General features: G+C 34.5%; 1 protein-coding gene across 4 annotated transcripts in view; it reads left to right on the forward strand.

Annotated features, from left to right (window-relative positions):
• Positions 1-26705, forward strand: part of SPATA17 (spermatogenesis associated 17) — a 446142-nt gene that overhangs the window by 362441 nt on the left and 56996 nt on the right. Inside the window, exon 10 of one of the 4 annotated variants that reach the window (XM_056815954.1) lies at positions 16557-16824. The exons of the other annotated variants lie outside the window; for them this stretch is intronic. Coding sequence (XP_056671932.1) covers positions 16557-16589 — 33 coding nt within the window. The 3' untranslated portion in view covers positions 16590-16824. Of the gene's footprint in view, positions 1-16556; positions 16825-26705 lie in introns of those variants that run through there. 4 annotated transcript variants of the gene reach the window in all.

Below are 26705 nucleotides of genomic sequence, written 5' to 3' on the forward strand. Positions count from 1 at the left end.
TATTTAGCTATTTTCTTATTGTAACAATGGAGATACTTGGTCTAAAAAGAATCAGGAACATCTTGGGAACTTTACATTACTCCACCCATACTTAGACATACTTTAGGGGAAGATAAAGTTGTAAACTCCTGTTTGAACAATGAAGGTACTTAACTCATACCTTATAGTGAAACTAGAACCTTAAGCTAGGTCTATCTAATACAAAACGGTGTTGGGTACCTGTAAAAGTTAAATTAGTACCTAAAAAGGTCAAGTAATTTACAAAAGGCAAGCTTAACAAAGAGGTGTGTGAAGTACTCAGAAGATATAATCTAACCAAAGAAAGTGAGAACCAAAGAAGATTAGAACTAAGAATGGGCAGTCCTGGAAAAAAGCGTCTACTGTGATTGGTAGATTTGAAAATTTAGGATAGGTGACATAAGAGAAAATTTCTTTAAAAGGAAGGGGTAAAAATTCAGGAGACAATTGAGTTCAGAGTTGAATTGAGTTAGATTCTGAACTCAATCAGGAGATTGAGTTTAGTGGAGAACTGGAATTCAGCCTGGAGGAATCCCCCTCAGACAGCTTCCTTGGAGACAGTCTCGTGGTGAATGATAAAACTGACTCCATTTCCCTTAGGTTCAGGGAGGCCACTTTGGCCAAGGCCTTTAACTACTGCCTGTCTCAGCCTGAGCCAGAGCAATCTAAATTAATTCTTTCTCTCCCTCTTTTCCTTAATCCCTTCTCTCTATATTAATTAAAATCACCATAATTCCCAGCTGACTTGGGTATTTTTATTATTTGGGAATTTTCCCTTGCAACCAATTATTTAGATTTCAAGTCACAAATCTAAAAGTATCCTTACAGTGGCCTCATGCCCACAGAGAGTACTCTATGTGCCATCTTTGGCACCTGTGCCATAGGTTCACCATCACTGTAATAGGGTATAAAACCCCCGCAGAAGAGCTGGAAAGACCTGTAGGAATTGATGCAGAGTGAAAGGAGGAGAAACAAGAGATCATTATACATAGAGACTGATACACTGTGGAACAATCAAATGTAATATATTTTTCTATTATCAGCAATGCAATGACCTAGGACAATCCAGAGAAACTTATGAGAAAGAATGCTATCCACATCCAGAGAAAGAACTATGGGAACAGAAATGCAGAAGAAAAACACATGATTGATCATGTAGTTCAATATGGATATGATTGGGGTTTTGATACTACATATATGAATAATATGAAAATGAGTTTTGAGCAATGATGCATTTATGACCCAGGGGAACTGCTTGTCAGCTCCACATAGGGAGAAGGAAGAGGGGCATGGGAAATCGTGAATCATGTAACCATGGATAAATGTTCTTTTTTAAAATTTAATTTTATTGATTAATTAGCAAAATTTTTTCCATGATTCCATGATTCATGTTCTTTCCTTCCCCGCCTCTCACTCCCTCCCATAGCCAACATGCAATTACGCTGGGTTTTACATGTGTCATTGATCAAGACATAATTCCCTATTATTGATATTTGCACTAGGTAATTGTTTAGAGTCTACATCCTCAATCATATCCACATCAAAACATGTGATCAAGCAGTTGTTTTTCTTCTGTGTTTCTATTCCCACTGTTTTTTTCTCTGGAGGTGGATACCTTTCTTTCTCATAAGTCCCTCAGAAATATCTTGGATCATTGCAGTGCTGCTAGTAGAGAAGTCCATTAAATTTGATTATGCCACAGTGTATCCATCTCTGTGTATAAGGGTCTCCTGGTTCTGCTCTTTTCACTCTGAATCAATTTTTGAAGGTATTTCCATTTCATGGCAATTTCCTCCAGTTCATTATTCCTTTTAGGACAATAGTATTCCATCACCAATAGATACTACAAGTTATTTAGCCATTCCCCAAATCAAAGGGCATCCTCTAATTTTCCATTTTTTTGCCACCACAAAGAGCATGGCTATAAATATTTTTGCACAAATATTTTATTCATGGGAAAATATTCTACATTAAAAAATTTAAAACAAGAAAAAGAACTGTCTAACTTAAAATATGACCTCATAATTAAGTGTGGAAAAGTATAAATATTAAGTGCATGCTTATCAGACTATAATTCAATAAAAATTACATTCAATGAAAGGTTAGAAAAAAAGAACAAAAAATAATTGGAAACAAAATAATCTTATCCTAAAGAATTAATAAGTAAAAGAAAAAATAGGAGAAACCATCAACAATTTTATTAGAGGATGATTATGAAAAGACAAGATGTCAGAATTTGTGGGATATAGTCAAAGCTGTACTTAGTGGAAAATTTGTATTTCCAAAGGCATTCAGTAAAAAAGAGAAAGAGCAGATCAATGAATGAATTGGAAATGCAGTTTAAAAAACTAGAAAAAGAACAAATTCCCAACTAAACACAGGTTAGAAATTCTGAAAATCACATGAGACTGTAATAAAATAGAAAGAAAAGCATTGAACTAATAAATAAGAAAAGGAGTTGGTTTTACAAAAAATAAATAGAACTATTAAGCATTGGTTAATTTGATTAAAAAAGAAAGAAACAAATCAAAATGCCAGTATCAAAAATGAAAAACAAAAACAAAAACCTTAAAATCAAATTAAGCAGAAATTATAACTTTATTAGGAGTAATTTTGCCCAAATATATACTAATACATCTGAAAATCTAAGTGAAATAGATGACTTTTAAAAAATATAAACAGCCGAGATTTTTCTTAAGAACCCTTACCTTCTATCTTAAAATGAATACTAAATATTGTTTCCAAGGCAGAAGAGTGGTAAGAGCAAGGCATCTGGGGTTAAGTGACTTGCCCAGTCACCCATCAAGGAAGTATTTGAGGTCATATTTGAACCCAGGATCTACCATTGCTCAGTCTGGCTCTCTATCCATTGAACTACATAACACCCTGCCTAGATTAACAGAAGACAAAATGAAATGCTTAAACTCCATCTCATAAAAAGGAATGGAATGCATTATGAATGAATTTCTTAAGAAACAATTCCCATGGTTAAAAGGCTTCACAAACATTCAAAGAACAATGAACTCCAATATTGCATAAACTATTTGGAAAAATAGATGAAGTTCTCCTAAATTCCTTTTATGACAAACATAGTGCTATACCTAAACTGTTAAGTGCAAAAAGCAGAGAAAGTGAACTATAGACCAACCTCCCTAATGAATAGGTGTGCAAAAATTGTAAATAAAACACTACTAAGAATATTAAAGTAATGTGTCACAAGGATCATACACCATGACCAGGTGGGCAGCATACAAAATGACCAGGTGGATTTAATAACAGGAACTTATGGATGATTCAATATTATGAAAATTCTCAGTAGAATTGTGTTCATCAACAAAACCAACAGAAAACATATAATTATCTCAATAGATACAGATGTATCTTTTGGCAAAATACAACACCAATTCCTTATTTAAATGATTAGAAAACACTGGAATGAATGGAGTTTTTCTTTAAGTGACAGATGGCTTATACCTAAAATTATCAATAAGCATTATCTGTATTGAAGATAAGCTAAAATCCCTCCCAATAAGATTAAGAGTGAAGCAAGGATGCCCCTTATCATTGCTACTAATATTGTACTAGAAATGCTAGTGATAGCAATAAGAGCAGAAAAAGGAATTAAATGAATTAGAAAAGTCAATGAAGAAACCAAGTAAGCACTCTTTGCAAATGATATAATGGTATACATACATATATGTATGTTTATATATATATATATATATATATATATATATATATATATAATCTCATAGAATCACTCAAACAATTTAACTTTAGAAAATGGGGAGGATATAAAGTAAAAATCTTCAGCATTTCTATAGCAAGAGATTATAATGATAATAATAGAAGGGAAATTCCATTTAAAGTAATTGTGTACAATATAATATACCTGGGGAATCTAACTACCAAAACAAACCCAGCCACTGTATGAACATATTTATGAAACACTTTTCACACAAATCAAACCTATAAAATCCAATCCAATATAATAAAAATGGCAATTCTACCTAAAATATTTTCCTATTCAGTTCCATACTAATGAAGCTATGCAAAAATATTTATAGAGTTAGAAAAAATAATAACAAAATTCATCTGGAATAACAAAAGTTCATGTATTTAAAAAAAAAAAGGAAGGAAGGAGTCCTAACCATATCATATCTCAAACTATGTTATAAAGTGGTAGTCATTAAAACAATCTGGTACTTGCTAAGAAATAGAGTAGTAGATCAGTGTTTGGTAATCATTTATTTATATTTATAGTATTTATAGTAATCTAGTGTTTGATATACTCAAAAATCTAAGCTTTTCAATGGGGGGGGGACTCACTATTTGACAAAATTTTCTGAGAAAGGTGGAGCCAAGGTGGTGAAATAATCCTCAGTAGCTCTGTGGCACCATGAGAATCCTTTCTGACCAATTATTATAATATCTCCATAAAATGAATACAGGAGTTAAAGAACTAACAAGGAGACAGAGTGAAACAACTTTAAAGAAAAGAAAAACCCAAAAGGTTGGCAATGAACATTGGGGCACAAAGACAAGAGGATAGCAGACTCATCAAGAAGCTATAGAAAGGAGGAAAGAGCAAGCCAAGAGTAAGCCACATCCCCCACCACTGCACATCTGCTGTGCAAGGACTGGGAACCTATGCCCAAACCAATATCCAGATCCTGAGACCTTGCCTGAGCAACAAGACATACAAGCCAACCAATACCCCCTTGAAATTTCAAAGCTGTGGAGAAATCTGGAGCACCATCCCAGGCAATTCTAGTCTGGGCTTTGGAAAAGGACTTAATTCACACTTTGGGGTAGATGATAGTACTAAGTATTGAACTTTTTGTCTAAAGCTTAGGGTGGAACTCCAAGACAGGACAAACAAGGATGTGCCTGATTGGATTAAGTACACAGTGAGACCAAAAACTTGACACTAAGACAGGCTAGAATTTGATCAGTCCCCCATATCAAGTGAAATAAAAAACTAACACCTAAGCCTGAGGAAAGCCTTTTAAGCTATCGGCATCATGGTCAATTGAATCAGCATGGGGAGAGGGCTCTCAGAGCTCTCAGCCCTCATACAATAACAACATCCCCCAAGCCTACCTATAAATAGATAGGAAAAATGAGCAAAAAACCACATGGAGACAAAGAGCAAGGTACAGATTCAGAAGGGGACAGTGTAAACAAAGGAAACACACCCAAAGTCCAAAAGAAAGATTTGAATTGGACACAGATTCTGAAAGAACTTGGAAAGGAATTCAAAAGCCAAATAAAAGAGGCAGAGGAAAAGTGGGAAAGAGAAATGAAAGTGATGTAAGGATAAAGGAAAGTGATATAAAAAGAAATGGGCCAATTGAAAAAAGAACAAAAAACTGATAGAAGAAAATCAGGCCTTAAAAATAAAAATTGACCATTTAGAAACTCATGATTTCATGAGAAATCAAGAAACAATAAAGCAGAATCAAAGGAATAAAAAAACAACAACAGAGAAAAACATGAAATAGCTTATTGAAAAAAAATCTGACCTAGAAAATAGATCTAGGAGAGATAATTTGAGAATTATTGGACTACCTGAAGCCATAATAAAGAAAAAACCTCAAATATCATATTACAAAAATTTTTCAAAAATAAATTACCAGAGTTCCTCAAACAAGAAAATAAAATAGAAATTGAAAGAATTTATAGATTCCATCCACAAAGAAATCCTCAAATGACATAATAGCCAAATTCAAGATTCACCAAGACAAGGAAAAAAATACTTCAAACAGCCAGAAAGAAATCCTTCAAATACAAGGTAGTTACAATCAGGATCACACAGGACCCAGTGGCTTTTACATTAAAGGATCAAAAGGCATGGGATATGATATTCAGGAAGGCAAAAGATTTGAGTTTACAACCCACAGTCATCTGTCTAGCAAAACCTAGTTTATTCTTTCAGGGGAAAATGGGCATTCAATAAGATAGAAGATTTATAAGCACTCCAGAGGAATAAGCCAGATATAAACAAAAATTTCTTAGAAAACTAGAAAACATTATGACAGTCACTAGGCATAGATGAACATAATACTCCATATCAAGATAAAGTCAAAATGGATACTTAATCTTGAAATAAATATTGATATCATGAATAAAGTAGGGGAATTTAGAATCATTTACCTGCCAGATCTACGGAAAAGGAAAGAATTTATAATTAAACAAGATACAGAGAACATCAAGAGAAGCTAAATGGATCATTTTGATTACATTAAACACTTTTTGTATAAACCTAAACAATACAATCAAGATTAGAAGGGAAACAAAAAAAAGGGGGGGGGATTTTTGTCTCTGACAAAGGCCTTATCTCTCAAATATTTAGAGGACTTACTCAAATTCACACGATTACAAAGCATAGAAATAATAGCTGATTTCATTGAATAACATGACAATGAGAAGACAACATATCAAAATTTATGGGATACAACCAAATCAATATTGGGGAAAATTTATATCCTTGAGTACTTATATCAACAAAGTATAGAAAAGGGAGATCAATGAATTGTGCATACAATGAAAAAAACTAGAAATCCCCAGATAAAGAATAAATTGGAAATCCTAAAAATTAAAGGAAAAATTAATAAAATTAAAAGTAAAAGAATAATTGAACTAATAAATAAGACTAGGAGCTGCTTTTATAAAAACAAAACAAAACAAAAAAACAGTATTGATTAATCTGATTAAAAAAGAAAGAAAAGAATCAAATGACCTGTATCAAAAATGAAAAGGGTGATTTAACCTCTAATGAAGAAGAAATTAAGGTGATTATTAGGAGCTATTTTGCCCAAATGTGACAATAATTATGACAATCTAGGTAAAATGGATGAATGTTTACAAAAATATAAATTTCCAAGATAAAAAAACAGAAAAATATAATACTTAAATAATCCCATCTCAAAATAAGAAATTGAACAAGCCATCAAAGAACTCCTCAATAAAAAATCCTCAGGGCCAGATGGATTCACAAGTAAAGTCTATCAAACATTTAAAGAACAACTAATCCCAGTACCAAACAAACTGTTTGACAAAATAAGCAAAGAAGGAGTTCCACCAAATTCTTTTCATGATACAAATATGGAACTGATATCCAAGCCAGGAATACCTAAAATAAAATACAATTATAGACCAATCTTCTTAATGAACCTAGATGCAAAAAAACTAAATAAAATACTAGCAGAGACTACAGCAAGCTATCACAAGGATTATTCACTATCATCAGGTTGGATTTATACCAGGAATGCAAGGCTAGTTTAATATTAAGAAAAGCATTATCATAATTGACCATATAAATAATCAAACTAACAGAAATCACATGATTCTCTCAATAGATTTAGGAAAAGCCTTTGACAAAATACAACGCCCATTCCTGTTGAAAACACTAGAAAGCATAATAATAAAGGGGCTTTTCCTCAAAGTAATAAGTAATATTTATTTAAAACCATAAGCAGCTATCTGCAGTGGGGATAAATTATAAGTCTTCCCAATAAGATCAAGAGTGAAGCAAGAATGCCCATTATCATCACAATTATTGAGTATTGTACTAGAAATGCTAGCTGTAACAATTAGAGAAGAAAAAGAAATTGAAGGGATTAAAGAAGTAATGATGAAGCAAAACTATCATTTTTTGCCAATGATATGATGATATACTTGGAGAGTCCTAGAAACTCAACTATAAAAACTAGTTGAAATAATTAATAACTTCAACAAAGTTGCAGGATACCAAATAAATCCACACAAATCATCAGCATTTCCATTTATTTCCAACAAAACTCAACAGCAAAGGGGAAACTCCATTTAAAATCAGTCTAGACAATATAAAATATTTGGGAATCTATCTGCCAAGACAAACACAAAAATCATATGAACACAACTACAAAACACTTTTCACACAAATAAAGCTAGAAGTAAACAATAGGAAAACCATTAATTGCTCATGGATAAGATGAGCTAATATAATAAAAATGATAATTCTACTTAAATTAATTCACTTATGCATTAACATACCTATCAAACTACCAAAAATCTATTTTATAGAGCTAGAAAAAATAATAACAAAATTCATCTGAAAGAATAATTGTTTAAGAATAATCAAGGGAACTAATGAAAAAAATGTGATGAATGGTGTCCTAGTATTATTGGATCTTTAAACTGTACAATGAAGCAGTGATCATCAAAACAATCAGGTACTGGCTTAGAGATAGATGGGTGGATCAGTGGAATAGACTAGGGGTAAATGACCTCACCAATCTAGTGTTTGATAAACCTTCAAATCCAAGCTTTTGGGATAAGAACTCACTATTTGACAAAAACAGCTGGGAAAACTGGAAAATTGTATAGCAAAAATTAGGTTTAGTTCAATTTCTCACATCCTATACCAAGGTAAGTTCAAAATGAATATATGACTTAAAGATAAAGAGTAATTTAAGTAAATTAGTTTAACATAGAATAGAATACATGTCAGGACTATGGAGAAGGGAAGAATTTAAGACCAAGCAGGAGACAGTGAACATTACAAGATTTAAAATGAATAATTTTGATTATATTAAATTTAAAATGTTTTGTACAAACAAAACCAATGCAGCCACTGCTTGAAGGGAAGCAACAAAGTGAGGGGAAAATTTTTATTAGAAACTTCTCTGATAAAGGTCTACTTTCTCAAATATATAAATAAGTCAAATTTATAAGAAACAAAGTAATTCCCCAATTGACAAATGCTCAAGGGATATAAATAGGCAGTTTTCAGATGAAGAAATCAAAGCTACCAATAATATTACATGGAAAAAATGTTCTAAATCCCTCCTGATTAGATAAATGCAAATCAAAAAAATTCTGAGGTACCACCTTACACCTAACAAATTGGCCAAAATGATAGTAAAGGAAATTAATAAATGTTGGAGGGGATGTAGCAAAATTGGGACACTAATAAATTGCTGGCGGAGGTGTGAATTGATCCAACCAATTTGGAAGGCAATTTAAAAGGACTTTAAAAGAATGTATGCCCTTTGATCCAGCAATACCCCAAGGAGATAAAAAAAAGTAATGCGAATGGACCTGTTTGTACAAAAATATTTATAGCTGTACTTTTTGTGGTGGAAAATGAAGATATATGATGATGATGGAAAACTATTGTGCTATAGGGAATGATGAACTACTTGATTTCTTTAACTAGAAGAGCCTACATTAATTGATCCAGAGTGAAATAAACAGAACCAGGAGAATATTATACAGAGTAACTACACACTGTGGGATGATCAAATGTAATAGAGTTTGCTACTAATAGCAATTCAGTGATCCAGGAAAATTCTGAGATACTTATGAGAAAGAATGGTATGCACAGTTAGAGAAAGGACTGTTGGAGTAGAAACACAGAAGAAAGCATATGATTTATCACTTATTTATATGGGTATATGATTTGGGGTTTTGGTTTTAAAAGATTACTCTATTACAAAAATGAATAATGTGGAAATAGGTTTTGAGTGATAATACATTTTCAACACAGTAGAATTGCTAATCAGCTCTGGGGGTGGGCAGGGAGGAGGAGAGGGAGACAATGTGAATCATGTAACCATGGGAAAAAGTAAATAAAAAATGAAAATAACATTAATTTGGGAAATTTAACAATTACAAATAAAGCCACAGACAAGCCTTATTTATAGTAATAATTACTGACATTTAGAGTTTTGTGGCTTGCTAAAGCAACATGACAAAGTGACGTGACAAAGTATCATGAATTAGAGATAAAATAATAAATGTCTGCATGACCCTGGACAGTTACATCACCTATCTGAAACTCATTTTCCTCTATAAAGTAGTGATAATTTAAAAAATTAAATTGGGAAATTTGGAATTATAAACCAAGCAATACACCAGATTTACTTATAGTCCAATTGCATACACTGTTCTTTAATACTTTCCAAACTCCTCTGTACAGTCCACCCTCTTAAAGTCCACTTTAATTTTGTCAATGACTAATTTCTTTCTGAATCTATCCTACTTCTTATTCTATCCTCTTCCCTTTTCCTCTTCCTTCTAATTTCCCTATAAAGTTAAATTTGTTTCTATATCCAACTCAATGTGTACATTCTACCCTCATTTAATTAGTTTGGATGAAATAGTTGCTCATGCTTTTCATCACTTCTATGTTTTCATAGTTGTCTGTACGTGATAATTATGAGATGATTTCCCTCAACTTCACCTTTTATTCTATTGTATTCTTTTTTCTTCCTTTTCCTTTCTTTTAAGATAATCAAAACATAACAAAAGTCTTTCTTGGGTATTTTGTTTTATTTAGATCCTCCTTGACTGCTGAGGATAGATTTCTGAAGGGATATTTGTATCATCTTACCTATTTAGAATTTAAATATTACTTCATCTTTGTTTAGTCCTTTTCAATTGCTTACTCATATTGACCATTTTATGTTTCTTTTAATACCCAAATATGAATTTCAAAGTTTCTCCTTAGCTCTGGTCTTTTCATAAGGAAAATTTGGAATTCTTTTATTTTATTCCATTTTTACCTTTAATAGGTAAGTTATTCTTGATTATAAAACTATGAATTTTTTGTTTTGGAATTTCATTTTCAAAGCTAAATCTTGTATAATCCTCACTGTATGTCCTTAATTCTTAAACTATTTCAAATTGCTTTCAGGATTTTCTCTTTGACTTAGAAACTTAAAATTTTGTCTGTGAGGATGTTGAGAATTGTCATTTTGGAATCTCTTTTAGAAAGTGATTATGGAATTTCTGTTTTGACTTTGCTCTCTGTTTCTAATAGATCTTGGCAGTTGTCTTTCATAATGTCTTAAAACATATCTTCTCTCTCTGTCTCTCATTTTTTCAGAACAATTATTTTTATATGAAGTACTTCATATTTTCTTCACCTTTTCAGCTTTTTAAAACTTTACTTTTAGTATCATTTTATCATGGGATTAATAACTTGTCTATCACTCATTCTAATTTTCAAGGAGTCCCTTAATTGAACAAGGTTTTATATCTTTAATATTAAGCTTTTTATTCTTTTTTCAAGTCTTTCTTCCAAAGTTCTCCTTTCTTTTCCATGTTTTTCTTGGTGCTCTTATTTCATTACTTGTTTTGAACTCTTTAAAAGTTATTACTTTATTTCTTTTAGGAATTTAGTTGGCTTTGTGTCCAAGCTGTGTTTCCTTCAGGATTTTTTGTATATGTTTTAGGGTTATTCTGCTTTCCCGAGTTTGTGCCGTGGGCATTCTTGGCACCACAATAGTTCTTTATAAAAGGAGACTTTTAAAATTTGTTTATTCTTTCAATATTATTTATCAGATTGGGACTTTGTGCACATTATTTATCAAATTGGGACCAGGAACTATGAATTTATGGAGAGAATGCTTGAACCTCGTTTGGACCTGATTTACAATATTTGGTCTGCCAATACTGCTTTCTCCAGTTGTTGAGTGTTATATTTTTAAAGAATTTCAAGAGTAGTTTGGGCCAGAAACTTTGCAAACTTTCATAGCACCTAATATAGTCTTCCTATCTATGGCAAAGTTTGATTGCTGTCCTAATCTGAGTTTTTCGGAAACAGGATCCTTTTCTAGTTTGCATCTGTTTTACCTAACTATAGTTTGCTTTTTGTAAAATCATTGCTAGATTCCTGCTGGTCCTATCTCCTATAAGTTACCTTGAAATATATGCAGGTTCAGTGATAGAACTACAGGTTCTCTCTTGGTCTGAGCTCCTTGTTCTGCTTACTCAGCTCTTTATTTAATACTGGACTGAGATCTAACTTCAACACGCTAATCCAGAGTCCAAGCCATATCATCAATGCTAGCTGCTATACTTGGCCTTTTCCAGATACAAAGCTTCTGCCCCAGAACCATTTCTTGACTTAGTCTCTAGGTACAAATTATCTGCTTATTGGCCATATTGGATGTGGGATCCAGATTTTGGGTCAGAGGGATAAAATTGCCAATTATCTCTTCTTGTTCCCTGAGAGTGTCAAGCCATATCTGGTTAACTTTTTACTTTTTCTAATAGTACCTAACAGAAGGCCTCAGTAAACAGTAAGTACTCCCTTGTTTAAGACATTTTTCTCAATGGCTACAGACCTTTGTCTGATGCCCTACAATGATACTCAGCTAGAAAAATAATTCTTTTCATTTTTCCTCATATTTTTCCTTTCACAACTCAGTGTAGCACTCTTTCTAGATTTTTGTTGGAATAGTAGTTAGGAAGAACTAGACTATATGGCTTCTTTCTATTCTGCCACCTTTGTAGGTTTTAGATTTCTTTCCCTAATAAACACAGTCTTAGAAAAATTAGTAACATAGAAAATATCAGTTAATATTTATTTTCTTAAAAAAACAGAGTTGTCAATATGAGAAAATTACTATTTTAAAAAAGAAATTATGTTTAGCAAATTAAGAAAACTGGCCATATAAAAGTTGATTTTCTCCCTAAAATATATTTAAAAAATCCTGAAATATAATGTAACTGTCATGAGTATTACTCAAACTAGTTTTCTTAATTTTTAAAATATTTTTAAGTTAAATGGCTTAAATTATAGGTCAATGCCTTGATCAAAGGTAGATTTTTCAAAGGCTATAAAATATTTTTCATTGATGAATACCTGTGTTCAAGATATGTACAAATTGTGCAACCCTGGACAAGTCACTTAACCTCTGTCTGCCTCTATTTCCTCAATTTTAAAAAAGGGGATAATAATAGCTCTTGACTCTCAGAGTCGTTGTGAGAATTGAATGAGATAATAATTTTACAGCATTTAGTACAATGCCTGGCATATAATGAATGCTACATAAATGTTAATTATTATTTGGTATTTAAAAATAAGTATGAAGCTCAATAAAGGTACTGCCAGTCACCATAAATCTAATGCACTTTGTGAGGTTTCAAGAGTTGGACAAGATAGGGATACAATGCACTAAACTATATATTTTTGGTTATCAAAACACCCACATATGTTCATACTTACTGAGGCAGAAATGATAGTCTAGAGGCCTTACCTAAATTAGGATGAATTTGCATATGCATTTTAGACAACTGCTTTTAATAATATATTTTATTCTTTCCTTGTTTGCAAATTTCAGAAAGTGACATTTTAAAATAGTTCTTGTTGATAGATTCCTCCTATGCCTTATTATAGGTGAATTACAACACGGCTGCAGCTCTGTTTCATTATTTTCACAGGCATTTTGGTCCTAAACAGGATTTTATTATCTACAAAGCATAAAAATACCCAGCACTCCAAAGAATTAATTTAGAGAACCTAAGCATATTGCACAGAACATAAAGTTGACCTTTACCGTCTACAGCTTTTGGGATGGAGTGGGATGTGGAACACATCATAGATTTAATGTGGCACAACGCTGTCTGCAGAAACTTGGGTGGGACTGTGACTGCCTGTCCATGGCACCCGATGATTGAATCTGCTGTCACCAGCATCCTGATAATAATGAACATTCAGCTTAACGACCGTGATTATGATTATCATAATTGATGTGCAAGTGCACTGTGTGGGGATCATTACAGCTGAACTGTACAGCAGAGAAACATGCCTTAGTTATGGATAATTTTACTTTTATGCATTGATTGGGATAAAATATGCCTTTCTATTTAAACAGACCAGCTTCATATAATTTTAGGAAGCTTTCTACATATATGGATTGATGATTATGCATTTACTGAAAAAGAGACCATACTGTTGTTTGTTTAGAGTGGTTTCATTTCATTAGTGACTGTAAACAATTAAATAATTAGATGTAATTGAGGGAAAATATTTTTCTTATGAGGATGGACTTCAATAATCAAATATTAAGTTTATGTTTATTCTCTCCTCTGCAACACACTAGGGACTTCAGTTTTCAATTATTACTGATCGTCTCTATCTAATTTGTCCAGAAGTCAGAAGGAAGATCCAGGAAAAACATATAGTCATGTGTGTAAAGAAAATAAAGATGCAGATGTATTTCTATGCATATGCATATATTAATATATGTATACACAGAGAAATACTCACATATGTATGTTTTCTACCAAATCTATAATGTCTTATAATATACATTTATAAAACACATTGGTTTACAAAGCAGTTTTAAAATAATCACTTATTTAATCTTACCAGTAACCCTATGAGACCAGGAGTGAAAATGTTTTTCCCATTTTGTTGACAAGGAACCTCAAATTCAAAGAAGTTAAGTAATTTTACCAAGGTCATGTAGCTAAAAAGTAATAGGCTTCAACTTTGTCAGGTCTTTTGACTTAAAATCTAGTGCTCTTGGATTGGAATCTGAGGGGGAAGCAGGTTGTGGGGCATTGTGTCCAAGATAAAAGGAAAATCTAACTAATAATCTATTAGCTGGACAGCCCTGTATACATTTGACTGTAGAATGTACAATGTGGGTGATTGTGGTCAAACATGAGGATACACATTTTTATCAAGAAGCACAGCAAGCTTGAAAACCTCTGGTTTTCTAATGGCAATTAAGCCTGAAACAGCAAGATCACTACATCCGATTATTAATACCTCTACAGCCCTAAAGAGACCAGGGGAAATGTATTCTTCTGAGGCCTGTAAGATTTACATTACTCTAGGTGAGAAGATTGCCCTAGATATGCAGCTGTACATGGTGTGGAGGACAAAGACTTTTGTTTGACAGCCTAAGATTTTATCACCTCACTATAAAATTCTTCTCCTGAAGTTTTTGAGCTAGACTGTGATTCTTGAAATTATGAAAAGTTGTAGTTAAACTTTCTTGGACTATTAAAATCCCACGTCTGCCAGTCTTCTCTTCTGTGCTTTGACTTTTGAGCCAAAGCAGATAAATGCTTTGTCTAGCAAAGGCCACCAAAACCAGTGTACATATAACTCTCTGCATTGTCCTCTAATTTAAAATTGTTTTCCTTAGACTAATAAGTAAAAAATGGACTGCAACTCTTTTGACACTTCCTCACTTATACAAATTTTCATTTCTCCTTCTCTTCCTTCCTTCCTCCTTCCTTCTGTAAAAATTAAAATTAAATCTCAAATAATGAAAATATCATATTTTAGGAGGTTTATTAAATGATCCTTAGAAATCAAGGAATAAAGAGGATACAAAGTAAAAACCACCAATGGCTGATTAGCCATTTCAAAATCCCCACCTTACCACCATTATCACTGACTGCAAGCCAAAGAAGAAGGAGCAGGACTTCCCCCTAAATATTTATTCCCTGTCTACAGGAAGTATGTAATGACAGGAAGTCAGTGGGCTCTTGGGAAATATAGTTCCCCTTTAGGATACAGATTTTCAATTATACTTTCCACCCCTGAGAGCCAAGGAAGATTAGTCTCTCTGATGGATCTTGTAAACATACCAACTTTGAAATTACAATAATTTGAGGATAAGAGGAAAAGAAAACAAAACCAATGATTGCTAGGCCCATTGATAAAAAGCCAGTTAGGGACAGTCCCCTTTGGCATAAGAGTGTAAATATATAAAAAAAAATGCATTCAACCGCACACAGTTCAAATCACCACATCCCAAAGTTCACTCTGGATCTTCTGGTGCAACATGTGGTCTGTGGAGGCATCTTAATGGTGCCTTCTCCAAACAGTTCATTTTCTAGATTTCCAGATTAGTAGCATGTTTTTTAACCTTAACCTAAAATTACTCTCAAAAAAGAATTTAAACTTTACAATTTAAAACAATAATAATTACACATACTCACCTGAAGAGAGTGATTGAAAAACACAGGGATCACTTAGAGATGCATGGCTGAGTTATGAGGTATATTAATCAACTGGCAAGAGAAATCAAAAATATTTTTAAAATCCAAATAAAAGAGAAAAGATAACTTCTATATGAAATATAGACTATCAAAGTCTTATGTGTAAAAATTCTAAGTAAAAGAAAAATAAATCCATAACAGGTCCTTGAATCAGGGCCCAATTAAAGTAATGTCTATCCCACAAGTCTATAGCACAAAATATAGTAATATTTCACTTACCCACTTGCAGTCAAAACTACAAGAAGTTGCCATGCTATACGAGAGAAAAAAGGACTGATAGGGAAGTGTCACTCTCTGGTGTGATTTTACATATTTTTCTCAGGGATACTGGAGGCAGTACAATTGATGCAAATGATTTGATATAGTGTGTTACAAGGAAGTCCTACATTTAACACATGTTAAACAGCCTCAACCTTGAGTCACACAAATGATCAAGTCCTTGGACTCTTTGTGCAGAATGTCATCAATACATGTCAGATTGGTTTGGTCTCTTTGACCTTCTGCTCTTTGGCACTATGCAAGTAGCTTTGTGCTTCTTTGGCACTGTTCAATGGTTCTTTTTGTATTCCCTTCTCCTGGAATCAGACAGAATCATTAAGCAAAGTCCCATAATTTTTTAAAATAATCAATGGCATCATTTTTATAGTCTCAAGCTTTTTGGGTATACATTGACATTATAGCATATGTATTTTAAACTTATATTACTGCAAAATCAAAAATGTTAAAGAAAATCCTCTTAATAGCATTGGCAACTTCCGGTCAAGATGGCGGCTTAGAAGCAGCGAAAGTTCAGACCTCAGAAAACCCTTCCTTACCGATCACAAACTGAATGCTCCTCGGACACCGAAATTCAAACTGAACAACAGGATAGACCCCCGGAACCCTCCTCCTGGACCTGAATCAAAAGGTATGGCCCCCCAAAAGCCAGAACCCGAGATCACTCAGATCTAAGGAGTAGGCAGAAGAAAGGTCCCAGGACCCATCCCCCCCAACCCCGAGTGTTGAGCCTGTGGCAGCAGTAGGAACCTCAGGGCCGGCAAAAGGGCCTCAGGGCTGGCTATTCTGGAGGACTCACCTTGAAAGCAACCTGAGCCAGTCTCTGGGGTGCCCAACACTGATGGAAGGGAAACATAGAGAGAAGAGGGAAGCCTGTGGCCCCCTGGCTGAGTCCTTCCATCTGAGTCTCAAGGGAGGTTCCAGCTTTAGGGCACCAGCTGAACCCAATTCCATCAGGAGCCCTCAGAGCTTCTAAAAAGACAGAAACCTCAGGGCCAGCAAAGGGGTTACTCAGAAGGGCTTACCTTGAAAGTAACCTGGGCCAGTCTCCAGGCATTCAATACAGACTGTAGAGGAAGAGTTTTTTTGTTGTTGTTTTGTTTTTTGTTTGTTTGTCTGTCTGTTTGTTTGTTTTTTTTTTGGCTCAGGGATCATTCGGCCCACACCAACTGAACTTAATCCCATCAGGAGCCCTCAGAACCCAGGGAGGCCACAATCCCTCCCCTCTTAGAGAGCAGGGTCTTCTGAAAGAACGGAAACCTCAGGGCCAGCAAAGGGGTTGCTCCAAAGGGCTTTCCTTGAAAGTAACCTGGGCTAGTCTCAGGTCATTCAACACAGACCACAGAGTAGGGTTTGTTTGTTTGTTTGTTTTGCCTCAGGGCTCATTTGGCCCAAACCAGCTGAACTTAATCCCATCAGGAGCCCCCAGAACCCAAGGAAGCCACAACCTCTCCCCCCCCCCCCTTAGAGAGCAGGGTCTTCTAAAAGAACAGAAACCTCAGGGTTGGCAAAGGCACTGAGATACCTTGTGGACAGTGCTGTGCCAAGATCAGAGCATTGAAGTAAGGCAGCAGAGAAGCAATGGGAGGATACTGAGAGCAGTAACTCCCGAAATGCCGGCAGGCAGGGGAGGAAAGACCCTGGGCCTCCATGGGAAGACAGAATAGCTGTGGAGAAAGGACAATCTGCCTGGGGATAAAGCTTTGGACCATCAGACAGATACACAAAGAGCTAGTCCTCCTCACTCTGATAGAGATGTCAAACAGTACAGAAGTACAAAAACCTCCAAACACCAAGAAAAGCAAGAAGAAAGGGGTGACTTTGGGCACATTTTATGGAGCAAAAATACAAAATACAGAGGAGATAGAAGAGGAAACAGAAGAAAATGCTCTGATACCCTCCAAAGGAAATGGAAACTCTCCACATACTCTTGAAGAATTTGAATTGGAAATGATCAAAAAGCTAGAAGCCTTCTGGCAGGAAAAGTGAGAAATAATGCAAAAGGAATTCACACAACTACAAAACCAGTTTGACCAAACTGAAAAGGAAAACCAGGCTTTAAAGGTCAGAATCAGACAAATGGAAGACAATGATCTAGCAAAAGAGCAGGAATTAATAAAGCAAAGCCAAAAGACCAAGAAATTAGAAGAGAACATAAAATATCTCACTAACAAGGTGATAGACTTGGAAAATAGAGGAAGTGGAGACAATCTAAGAATAATTGGCCTTTCCAGAAAAACCATAAATAAATAATAATCTCAACATTATAATACAAGATATCATCAAAGAAAACTGCCCAGAGATTCTAGAACAAGGGGGCAATACAGGCATTGAAAGAGTTCACAGAATACCCTCTACACTAAATCCCCAAAAGACAACTCCCAGGAACGTAATTGCCAAATTCCAAAACTCTCAAACAAAAGAAAAAGTCCTACAAGAAGCCAGAAAAAGACAATTTAGATATAAAGGAATGCTAATCAGGGTCACACAAGACCTTGCAATTTCCACTCTGAATGACTGTAAGGCATGGAACATGACTTACAGAAAGGCAAGAGAGCTGGGTCTTCAACCAAGAATCAGCTATCTAGCAAAACTGACTATATACTTCCAGGGAAAAGTTTGGGCATTCAACAGAATAGAAGATTTCCACGTTTTTGCAAAGAAAAGACCAGACCTCTATGGAAAGATCGATATCGAAAAACAAAGATCATGGAATACCTGAAAAGGTAAATATGAAGGAAATAGAAAAGGAGAAAAATGTCATCTTTCTGTTATTCAAACTCTCTTCTATAAGAACTACATTTATATCAATTTATATATATATATTAATATATGGGGGAAATGTAATGTGTAACTCTCAAAAATTATATGCATCATCAGAGTAGTAAGAAGAATCACTCACAGGGAACTTTTGGGGCATTAAGATGATATGGAGAAAGGGGGGATAGAAAGGAAAAGGGAGAGGGGAATCATTGATGGTACCAAGATATACTCCAAGAAATAGGGGGGGGAGAGAAAAAAAAACAGAAACAAAAACAAAACTAAATAGAATAATCTTTCTCACACAAAGATACACATGGGAAGGGGAGGGGAAGAAAACTATAAGAAGGAGAGGAAGAGAGTTTTTACTTATACCTTACTTTCAGTGAAATCAAATCTGAAAGGGAAGAGCATCCAGATCCATTGGGATCTTGAATTCTATCTTATCCAACAGGGGTAGGGAGAAGGGAAAACAAAGGGGCGGGGTAGGGAACACAAAAAGGGAAGGAAGGAGAGGGGGAGGGGGAGGGAAGCAAAAGGGAGGGGCTATAAAGGGAAACATATCAAGGGAGGGGACTAGGGGGACTGATTTAAAGTAAATCACTAGCTTAAAAGGTTATAGCTAAAGAAGAAAGGTCAGAATGAGGGGAGGATATAAAAATGCCAGGGAGTCCACAAGTGACAATCATAACTTTGAATGTGAATGGGATGAACTCACCCATAAAAAATAGATGAATAGTAGAATGGATTAGAATCCTAAACCCTACCATATGTTATCTTGAAGAAACACACCTGAGGTGGGTAGACACCCACAAAGTCAGAATTAAAGGATGGTGTAAGACCTTGTGGGCCTTAACTAATAGAAAGAAGGCAGGAGCTGCAATCATGATATCTGACAAAACCAAAGCAAAAATAGACATGATTTTTTAATCATGGGATAGGGAAGGAAATTATATTTTGTTAAAAGGGACTTTTGATAACAAAGAAATATCACTAATCAACATGTATGCACCAAATAGTATAGCACCCAAATTTCTAATGGAGAAACTAGGAGAATTGAAGGAAGAAATAGTCAGTTAAACCATATTAGTGGGAGATCTGAACCAACCACTATCAAATTTAGATAAATCAAACCAAAAAATAAATAAGAAAGAGGTAAAAGAAGTGAATGAAATCTTAGAAAAATTAGAGTTAATAGACATATGGAGAAAAATAAATAGGGACAAAAAGGAATACACCTTCTTCTCAGCACCACATGGCACTTCCATAAAGATTGACCATACACCAGGTCACAGAAACATGGCATACAAATGCAGAAAAGCAGAAATAATAAATGTAGCCTTTTCAGATCATAAGGCAATAAAAATAATGATCAGTAAGGGTATATGGAAAACCAAATAAAAAATCAATTGGAAATTAAATAATATGATACTCCAAAATCGGTTAGTTACAGAACAAATCATAGAAACAGTTAATAATTTCATCGAGGAAAATGACAGTGGCGAGACATTCTTTCAAGCCTTTTGGCATGCAGCCAAAGCAGTAATCAGAGGAAAATTCATATCCCTGAGTGCATATATTAACAAACTAGGGAGGGCAGAGATCAATGAATTGGAAATGCAAATAAAAAAACTTGAAAGTGAACAAATTAAAAACCCCCAGCAGAAAACCAAACTAGAGATCCTAATTATTAAGGGAGAAATTAATAAAATCAAAAGTGATAGAACTATTGATTTAACAAATAAGACAAGAAACTGGTACTTTGAAAAAACAAACAAAATAGACAAAGTACTGGTCAATCTAATTAAAAAAAGGAAAGAAGAAAAGCAAATTAACAGCATCAAAGATGAACAGGGGGACATCACCTCCAACGAGGAGGAAATTAAGGCAATCATTAAAAATAACTTTGCCCAATTATATGGCAATAAATATACCAATCTAGGGGATATGGACGAATATATACAAAAATACAAACTGCCTAGACTAACAGAAGAAGAAATAGAATTCTTAAATAATCCCATATCAGAAAATGAAATCCCACAAGCCATCAAAGAACTCCCTAAGAAAAAATCCCCAGGGCCAGATGGATTCGCAAGTGAATTCTATCAAACATTCAAAGAACAGTTAATCTCAATACTATACAAACTATTTGACATAATAAGCAAAGAGGGAGTTCTACCAAACTCCTTTTATGACACAAACATGGTACTGATTCCAAAACCAGGCAGGCCAAAAACCGAGAAAGAGAACTATAGACCAATCTCCCTAATGAATATAGATCCAAAAATATTAAATAGTATACTAGCAAATAGACTCCAGCAAGTGATCAGAAGGGTCATCCACCATGATCAAGTAGGGATGCAGGGCTGGTTCAATATTAGGAAAACCATCCACATAATCGACCATATCAATAAGCAAACCAACAAAAATCACATGATTATTTCAATAGATGCAGAAAAACCCTTTGATAAAATACAACATCCATTCCTATTAAAAACACTAGAAAGCATAGGAATAGAAGGGTCTTTCCTAAAAATAATAAAGAGTTTATATCTAAAACCATCAGCTAATATCATCTGCAATGGGGATAAACTAGATGCATTCCCAATAAGATCAGGAGTGAAACAAGGATGGCCATTATCACCTCTACTATTTGACATTGTACTAGAAACATTAGCAGAAAAAGAAATTGAAGGCATCAAAATAGGCAAGGAGGAGACCAAGTTATCACTCTTTGCAGATGACATGATGGTCTACTTAAAGAATCCTAGAGATTCAACCAAAAAGCTAATTGAAATAATCAACAACTTTAGCAAAGTTGCAGGATACAAAATAAACCCGCATAAGTCATCAGCATTTCTATATATTTCCAACACAGCTCAGCAGCAAAAACTAGAAAGAGAAATCCCATTCAAAATCACCTTAGACAAAATAAAATACCTAGGAATCTATATCCTGAGAAAAACACAGGAACTATATGAACACAACTACAAAACACTTTCCACACAACTAAAACTAGACTTTAGCAATTGGAAAAAACATTAACTGCTCATGGGTAGAACGAGCCAATATAATAAAAATGAACATCCTACCTAAACTCATTTATCTATTTAGTGCCATACCCTTTGAACTTCCAAAAAATTTCTTTACTGATTTAGAAAAAAACATAACAAAGTTTATTTGGAAGAACCAAGGATCAAACATATCCAGGGAAATAATGAAAAAAAAATACAAAGTATGGGGGCCTTGCAGTCTCAGATCTCAAACTATATTATAAAGCCACAGTCATCAAAACAATTTGGTATTGGCTAAGAGACAGAAAGGAGGATCAGTGGAATAGACTTGGGGCAAGCAACCTCAGCAAGACAGTATATGACAAACCCAAAGATCCCAGCTTTTGGGACAAAAACCCACTATTCAATAAAAACTGCTGGGAAAATTGGAAGACAGTGTGGAGAGATTAGGTTTGGATCAACACCTCACACCCTACACCAAGATAAATTCAAAATGGGTGAATGACTTGAACATAAACAAGGAAACTATAAGTAATTTAGGCAAACACAGAATAGTATACATGTCAGACCTTTGGGAAGGGAAAGACTTTAAAACCAAGCAAGACATATAAAGAGTCACAAAATGTAAAATAAATAATTTCTACTACATCAAATTAAAAAGTTTTTGTACAAACAAATCCAATGTAACTAAAATCAGAAGGGAAGCAACAAATTGGGAAATAATCTCCATAAAAACCTCTGACAAATGTTTAATTACTCAAATTTATAAAGAGCTAAATCAATTGTACAAAAAATCAAGCCATTCTCCAATTGATAAATGGGCAAGGGACATGGATAGGCAGTTCTCAGATAAAGAAATCAAAACTATTAATAAGCACATGAAGAAGTGTTCTAAATCTCTTATAATCAGAGAGATGCAAATAAAAACAACTCTGAGGTATCACCTCACACCTAGCAGAGTGGCTAACATGACAGCAGAGGAAAGTAGTGAATGCTGGTGGGGATGTGGCAAAGTAGGGACATTAATTCATTGTTGGTGGAGTTGTGAATTGATCCAACCATTCTGGAGGGCAATTTGGAACTATGCTGAAAGGGTGATAAAAGACTGTCTTCCCTTTGATCCAGCCATAGCACTGCTGGGTTTGTACCCCAAAGAGAAAGGAAAAAGACTTGTACAAGAATATTCATAGCTGCGCCCTTTGTGGTGGCCAAAAATTGGAAAATGAGGAAATGCCAATCAATTGGAGAATGGCTAAACAAATTGTGGTATATGTTGGTGATGGAATACTATTTTGCTTAAAGGAATAATAAAGTGGAGGAATTCCATGGAGACTGGAACCACCTCCAGGAAATGATGCAGAGCGAGAGGAGTATAACCAGGAAAATATTGTACACAGAGACTGATACACTGTGGTACAATCAAATGTAATGGACTTCTCTATTAGTGGCAATGCAATGTCCCTGAACAATCTGTAGGGATCTAGGAGAAAAACACTATCCACAAGCAGAGGATAAACTGTGGGAGTAAAAACACTGAGGAAAAGCAACTGCTTGACTACAGGGGTTGAGGGGATATGTCTGAGGAGAGACTCTAAATGAACACACTAATGCAAATAGCAACAACATGGAAATGGGTTCGAATCAAGAAAACATGTGATTCCCAGTGGAATCGCACGTCAGCTATGGGAGTGTTGGGTGGGGTGGGGAGGAAAAGAAAATGATCTTTGTCTCCAGTGAATAATGTTTGGAAATGCTCAAATAAAAAAAAAGAAAAGAAATGAAAAAAAGAAAAAGAAAAAATACCAATGGCATGTTCTTCAAATACAAAAAGGAGTGAAAAAATAAAACTGAAATATTATATTGCACATGCAAGCAAAACAATAATAAAATTTTAAAAATCAAAAATATATAGCTTCTAATTATTGATAGTTTGTAAGCTAAGAAAAAGTATGACAGAAAGGTTTCTCACCAAAAATGAGATCCATTTCCTTTTCAAACCTGACCATTATGCCCTGTGAGTGCAAAGCAAATGATTTTCATAAAGTAACAGTTTTTTATAAAGAACAATAGAACAGCATGTAATGCACATTCAAAAAGTATCAAAATCCCCAAAGTTATAATAGCCCTTTTAATGACAATAGCAAGCAACTTATGTTTTACATGAGTCGCTGTGTAACATAAAAAACCTACAAACAGATGGATATTTGTCACAATTTTTATAGATGTAGCAAATTTTTCAAACTTGGGAAATATATTTTTAAACATAGTAAAACTTACTTGAGTCTAGAACATAACCAAGAAATTTAGATTGTTTGGTGGAAATAAGTTAAACTCAAGAGTTTTACAGGAGCTCTTTTTTTGATTTCCTGCTTCATATAAACACCTTGGTAGGAACATTTCTTTGTTTCTCTACTAATACAACATTCTTTATTATATGAATATAAAAAAATCATACATTCAGAAACCACTAGTTAATTACAATTATTTCTGAAAACCCCTTAGAATTGCCATTTAAATTCTTAGCTCATTAAAATTTTCAAATTTGTTAGCCAAGTTGAGTCCATCCATCATCTACTGGACAATTAACAAATGCAAAAATGGAAAACAAATCTTTTTATGGGCTTTTACAATATTTTACAATATTTTGTTTGGTAGTCATATGGAAAAGGTAACAGAATATATCTAATAGTTAAAACACAATAGATTAAACTGATTCAGTGTAACAGAATAGTATTAAATACATTTATATATGAACTTAAAACCAACCAAATTAAATCTTAAAGCAGACAATCAGCAAAACACAATAAGATACAGAGAGTGGAGGCTAATTGTGGTCTAAGGAAAGAACACCCCAGTTTTTTGCCATCTGCTCTGACTCTTAGCTTCTTGGTGGCAGCAATCAGCAAAAGTGTTAGGGGTCGGTGTCTGGTCAGAGGTTTATTTTAGGAGCCGAGCTGGAGATCAAGATGAGGATTTCTGGGGGCCAGGGGCTGGGGCTGGGGCCAGGGCCAGGCCAGATGAACTATAGGGGTTGGGGGATGGAGGAAGCAGTATCAACAACTCCAGAGTCAGCAGCTAGGAACTGAGGAGCATGGACTCAAGCAGATGGGAGAGAGAAGTGACTTATCTCTTCTTTGCCAAGAGTCCTCCGGCTAAAAATAGTCCAGCCAGTAGGGAGAGCAAGAAACCGGGCAAAAAGTAGGGAAAGAAAAAGATAGCAGCTCCATGGAGAGTTTGGAATTTTCTTGAAATTTGTGAGGGTGGGTGTTGTGGGCAAAAAGCTTTGGCAGGAGAAATGTGGCTTAAAAAATTTATCTAGGATATCATAAAAAATTGAGAGGTTCTTCTCCAACTAGTGGTTGTCATCAATGTAAAATTTAAAATTAAATCTCAAATAATAAAGTATTTTATTTTAGAAGATTTATTAAATAATCATTATAAATCAAGGAATAAAGAGGATACAAAATAAAGACCATGTGCCCAAGACTGATTAGTCATTTCAAAATCCGAACCTTACCACCATCTCCCCTGGCTGCAAGCCAAAAGTGGAGGAGAAGGACTTCCCCCTGGATATTTATTCCCTGTCTACAGGAAGTAATGACAGGAAGTTAGTAGGCTCTTGGGAAATGTAGTTCCCCTTTAGATTAATAGATTTTAAATTATACAGACCTTTCCTCCCTCCGTCGGTCACTACCCCCTTCCCCCCTCCCTCTCTGTTTCTCTCTCATCTCTCTGTCTATTTCTCTGTCTCTGTCTGTCTGTCTCTCTGTGTGTTTCTCTCTCAGTTTGTCTCTCATAATGGCAGAGGTTTCATATGCATTTCTTTGTCTACTCTGTTTTCTGCCCCACTTCCACCTATTGGTTGATGTTTTCAGTCATTGTATGTAAGAATTTTATAATTAAATAATATGGCTTCAGAAATTATTATGGTACACATAATATTAGGAAGAGAATTCTGAATTCCGTTTCTTCCTCTTTTAACAAATGTCTTTCTGGCTAGATAGCCATATTTTAATTGATTTATCAACACTTTGCTGACATGATGTTTATTGATATTTCAGCTAACAAATGACAAGACATCAGAATATGTAAGAAAGATGGATACATCTTTCTGGCCTCCTATTCTTCTGACTCTGTTAATATTAGATAATATTCACAATCTGAGAAAATGCAGTGTATGTACAGTTCTGATAAGGAAACCATGAACTCATGAACTCCTCAGATGGCTAGTTAGTTTCCCCTTCTTCATTACTTAAATAGCTAGAGATAAGGGATCCATCACCTAAGGATCTAGGTATTGTCAAGTGGATCATCATCCTGCTTTTAATCCTATTTAAAGTTTAAGTATTTTCTTTTGTTTAACTAGTGAGAAGTTGAGGAATTCCCAGAATCAAATAGCAAAAATGATTATAGAGTTGTTCCAAAATTATACTGCAAATGTGTCAAAGAAATTAATGATGGCTTTTCCCATAGGATCCTGGACATATCCACTGTACCATTATGCTCTTCCTCATTCCCTAGCATTCATGTGACTATTTGCAGAGTTGGCAGTAACAATACTGATCAAGTGTCATTTGAATAAAATGGACATTTATGTCTGATGCTTTGGTATAAAACAAAAATGGCCAGCCAGATATGCTCCCCCTTCTGCAGATGGCAAGTGATATGATTACTTGTTATGCATATGCTATCTCCTTCACATATCAACAACATATATGTATTCCAACTCTGATCCTGTTTGGTCAATTTTATTTACAAAAATACTGAAGATGACAGTCACAAAAGCTGCCTTTGAAAGAATAATATTGCCAGTTCAAATTGGGGGGGGGAAGCAAAATTCTA

Source organism: Monodelphis domestica, chromosome 2, assembly GCF_027887165.1.
Source record: "Monodelphis domestica isolate mMonDom1 chromosome 2, mMonDom1.pri, whole genome shotgun sequence".
Lineage (NCBI taxonomy): Eukaryota > Metazoa > Chordata > Mammalia > Didelphimorphia > Didelphidae > Monodelphis > Monodelphis domestica.